Source organism: Leucopleurus acutus (genome assembly GCF_964270905.1).
Source record: "Leucopleurus acutus genome assembly, chromosome: 2".
NCBI classification, from domain to species: Eukaryota; Metazoa; Chordata; class Mammalia; order Artiodactyla; family Delphinidae; genus Leucopleurus; species Leucopleurus acutus.
In genome coordinates, this window is record NC_139143.1 from 78,683,797 (window position 1) to 78,688,932 (window position 5,136).

The 5,136-nt window shown below is 43.8% G+C and overlaps 1 protein-coding gene across 1 annotated transcript; it reads left to right on the forward strand.

The window, feature by feature from the left end:
• Positions 1-2,843: 2,843 nt before the first annotated feature.
• SMIM42 (small integral membrane protein 42) lies at positions 2,844-3,413 on the forward strand (the record flags this gene model as incomplete). Its single annotated transcript, XM_082833722.1, is given in 4 exon segments — positions 2,844-2,895; positions 3,193-3,338; positions 3,342-3,350; positions 3,354-3,413. Coding segments are annotated over 4 exon segments (267 nt in total).
• Between the last annotated feature and the right edge of the window lie 1,723 nt (positions 3,414-5,136).

A 5,136-nucleotide genomic window follows, 5' to 3' on the forward strand; every position in this document is an offset into this window, starting at 1 on the left:
TACCACAAACTGAAAACAACAGAAAGGGGACTTCCCTGGTGGGGCAGTGGTTAAGAATCTGCCTGTCAGTGCAGGGGACACGGGTTCTAGCCCTGGTCCAAGAAGATCCCACGTGCTGCGGAGCAAATAAGCCTGTGCACCACAACTACTGAGCCTGTGCTCTAGAGCCCATGAGCCACAACTACTCATCCCACACGCCACAACTACTGAAGCCCATGTGCCTAGAGCTGGTACTCCACAGCAAGCGAAGCCGCTGCAATGAGAAGCCCGTGTACCCCAATGAAGAGTGGCCCCCGCTCGCCGCAACTAGAGAAAGACCGCCCGCAGCAAGGAAGACCCAATGGAGCCAATAAATAAATAAATAAATAAATTTTTAAAAATAAATTTAAAAAAATAAAACAACAGAAAGTTATTCTCTCACAGTTCTGGAAGCCATAAGGCTGAAATCAAGGTATTGTCAATACCACACTCCCTCCAGAGGCTCTAGGGGAGAATCCATTCCTTGTCTTTTCCAGGTTTGCTCCTAGGCTTATGGCTTCATCTCTCTCTGCTCTGTCTTTCCACTTGGATAATCTAAGATCAACTCCTCCTCTCAAGATCCTTAATTAAATCACATCTTTTGCCATACAAGGTAGCATCCACATGTTCCAGGGAATTGACATAGATATCTTGGGGGGAGGGGAGTAATTCATATACAGATCTTTGCAAGTCTATAGAAGAGTTGAGAGAACCAACTTGAGAAAATTTGAACTGCCTTATAGTCTCTAGACACACCCCCTTCTTCACTTCACTTCCATCCTAGTTCACATTTAAAATAACTTCCAATTGTATGGAATTTTATGGTTTGAAAAGTTATTATGCATTTATCAGCTCGTTGCAGTCACATAAAAACCTGTACATTTGTTATTATCACTATAATTACATTTCTAATGAGAAAATGGAGGCTGAGAGAGATTAAGTGACCTAACCAAGGTCACACATGCTGGAAAGTACCAGTGCTAGACTCTAGTCTTAGTCCTTGCCCTCCAAATCCTTTGGTACCCATGCTGCCATCACCTGACTGAATCTTGGTATAGCATCAGGAGTTTCCAAACCAGGATGGGGTAGAGGCACCTGGAGTAAATTCAGTTCTCCCTATTCCTCCTACTAAGCACAGCTGAAAACCCTGGACAGTTTATATAAAACCAACATAAGAAGATCTGAAAGGTGGGAAGAAAAAGGCAGACTGACTAGGGTTCTTGGAACCCAAAGCTCGACATAACAGTGAGTTCCCTGGGTTTTCATTTTGCCTCATATATATCATGGACTGGGTGCTGGAGAAGCAACTCAGAAATGCCAATGGGCACAGACAAAATGAAGTCCCAAGAAAAGCCTGCTTGCTTTCTCTAGCCAAAGGACTAGGAAAAAGGCAATCCAGCAAGACCGAGAACCTTTGGACGATAACTGCCTGACTCCAGCCAAACACCATGGAAAAAAATCATGGTCCTACCTCCAACCCTACAGGGAGGTGGAGACCCTAGACTTCCACCTTTGTCCAGCTATAATGAGGTTACATTCCCCATTCCCCATTCCCCTCACCAGGGTAGTATCCGAGAAGATAGAGTGGGGAGCCGGGCTTTCATTCCTGCCCAGAGGTAGTGAGTTCCTCATTCTGAGGTAATGACACCCCTCCCCCTCCCCCTCCCCCTCCCTGCCAGAGTGTCAGAGGAGGCCACCTAGGGAGTCTGAAATCCTATATGCACCCCGAAATGAGGTGTTACCTCTCCCCTCTACTCTGGGTGGACAAAGGAGGCTGAGTGGAGAACCTGGACCTTCACGCCTGCCTGACATTCGTGAGGTGATGCCCCTTACCCACAACTGGCATGATGTCAGAGGAATCCTGCTAAAACAGATTTAGATAAGATCCAGAGTCTCATAACAACCAAAATGTCCAGCAGGCAATCAAGATCGCAAATCATACCAAGAACCAGGAAAACCTCATCTCAAATTTAAAAAGACAATCGGCAGATGCCCATACCGAGATGATACAGATATGGGAATTATCTGACAAGGATTTTGAAGAATCGTAAAAATGCCTCAACAAACAATTATGAACACACTTGAAACAAATTAAAAAATTGAAAATCTCAGTGAAATAATGGAAGATGTAAAGAAGAACTAAATGGAAATTTTAAAACTGAAAAATATAATTACCAACATTAAAAACTCAACAGATAAGCTCAACAGCAGAATAGAAGGGACGGAGGAAAAGAATCAATGAACTTGAAGATCAAACGATATAAATGACCCAAGTTGAAAAAGAGTAATTTGGGTAAATACAATAGACTTTCCTTCTTCTCTTGTTTTCTAAATTATGTTTGAAAATTAAAGCAAAAGGCATAATATTGTCTAAATGGTAATTTCAATGTATGTAGAAGGAATATTTAATAAAATTATATTATAAATGGAGGAGGTAAAGGGACTTAAAGGGAGATGAGTTTCTACACATGTCTCCCACTGACAGAATGTGAACAATAGTTCTTCATGATGATGGAATCATTCTGTGTCTTGATTTCAGCATGGTTACCAGAATTTACTTATATGATAAAATGCCATATAACTATATGCACACATTTATTTCAATGTCCATCTACTGGTTTTGATTTTGTACTATAGTTACACAAGATAAGCCACTGGGGGACACTGGGTGAAGGATACATGGAACTTCTCTGTATTATCTTTGTACCTTCCTATATATGTAAAATACCTTCAAAATGAAAATTTTTTTAATAAATAAATAAAAGAGGATTGAAGGGACAATTTATCAGGCAATTAGGGAACTCTTTTCAATCTGGAGGCTAGACATGAAGGGAGGTGGTGCCCAGAAGATGGAAGTTTCTGGACGCGAACCTTCAGGTCAGACCCTAGCCTTATCCTCAAGTGACATCACAAAGCCTCAGAAGCCCCACCTACCACTCAGAGGTTTTGCAAATTGAACTATCATCTCAGGACTGTATTTGCATTGGAAGCAGTTGTTCAACCTTGCTGAGCAAACTGCTGTGCCTGCTCAGTTAATTCGGAAGGAAAATGACCCCATGTGAGCAACAGGATCAATAGTTTGACACTCATTCCTAGGCTATAACAAAGAGCAAGACCAATTCTCTTGGTGTTGTCTTGGTTGTGTGGGCAGTCTGCTTCTACCATATATCTCAGCTCTCTTTGAGAAATCTATTTCTTCCCCACAACTTCCAGCCTTCTTATGGGACAAGGGTACACTCACCACTGCCATATCTGATGCTGCTTACCTAGTAAAAGTTCTCTCCTTCATTTCATTCCTGATGACTCTACTCATCCTGGTCTGAAAAGTAACCTAAGACAAAGGCAACAAGAACAGAGAACCAGACCAAAGAAAGGAGGCAACACCGCTGGCATGAAGGTCTGCGGTTCTTGGTGGAGACTCCATTGAGGTGAAGACCTGGAGGCCCAAAAGGTAGGGGGTAGAGCCTGGGAAGGAAGAGCTGCTTGAGACACCCTACCCCCCAATGCCAGAGGCTCCCCCCCAGGCCTCATTTCCCTCCTCCACCACCACCTCCATTATAATTCACACTCATCTGCTGCTCTTTGGCTTCTCCAGCCTCCTGAGTTTAAATGTCTTCCCTCTGTGGAATCTTCCAGACCGAAATTATAAATGGCTCTTGATTTCTGCATTAACAGAGGAAAGGACCAAACTCACGGAGAATTGAAAATTGATTACCAAGCCCAAATTTTCCTTTTTATATTAGGTATGTGTTGACTCCCGGATATTGAAATTATTGGGAGCTCACAGCATCTCCAAATCGACAATAAAACCATACTGGAAGCTCAGTTCCAGAAGATCCTTGAAAGGGAAACAGCTCATCTACTCTGAATTCTAAGTAAAATTCTCCCTCTTCCTCACTTAATTCTGGGAACAAAGAGTATTTCCTCTTACAAAACGATTTGAAGCAGCGAGTACTTTTCTCTCTTCTTCCCCATCCTCCAACTTCGTGGGTTGGTCAATTTTAAAGATAGCATATTCTAAAACCATAATTTTGTTTGATTTTTAAAACCGTTTCTGAGTTTGGAACACATTAACTTCTTTTTCAAATGAAATCCAAATTAAAGCCACAGTGTTTTTGAAAATCCATGCCCTCATCCAATCAGGCTTGGGTTAACCTATGGAGCAGTTGACATCTGCCTAGAAGGAATTAGTATTTTTCTAGGAGAAGAACCTCTATGTCCAACCCTACTGTTAACCCTTCCTCTCGGAAGCATCCTATCAGATGGCCCCTTGTCTCTTCCCTCACATGCATTTGACTCTGGAGTCTTGAGCCAAGAGCCCCTCCTTCAGAAGCTTTTCTCACTGCTTAGAATCATGGGACTGTGTCTGTCCACGCCTCTCTAAAGATAAGTCCCCCCCACCCCCACTTTCTGGGCTGTGTACTCTGGATCTCAAGCCATGGGTCATTCATTCCCTTCCACTTTAACCCATAGAAATGAAGGAGCTTCGTCACTTGGTGCTGAGGAAAGGTTAGTTAGTATTGCTGCCAGACCCAAGGGGAGCCCACCTGCCCCTCCAGTGCCTGGTGGTGGTGGTGTTTGTTTTGGTGGTTGACCAGCTTTAGCAGAGACTGATTACAAGTGGCCTACAATAGGACCCAAAGCCTCGTGGCCAAGGAAGACATATCCCTCTCCCCTCTGGTAGAGTGGACTCCTCTATCAGAGAGACTAGCCTTCCCTTCAAGCTGACTGTCACACTTTTTCTCAGTCCAGCAAGCCTGCTTGGGAAGTAGGCAGGGGTGGGGTGTGGTGAAGTGGAGTGGAGTGGGAAATGAGTGTGCGGGGTTCCCATGCATCGTCTTTTGAGGAGAGGGCAGCCCAGAAAAGATCTGTCAAGCCTCAGCGTTGGCAGAAAGATCCTCACTACTCCTAACACTCTCCAGATCTTTCTTTCCTATCCTGCAAATGCCTCTGTTCATCCATCAGATGGTTATTGAGGCTTTGCTTTGTATCAGGCTCTGTCCCGGGTGCCAGGGATACGACAGAAAGGGGCCGCGTCTCCTACAGCCCACACAGCACAGTGAGAGATGGATGCTAACGAACTAATCACATGGATGAATGCTTCATTATCAACTGAGA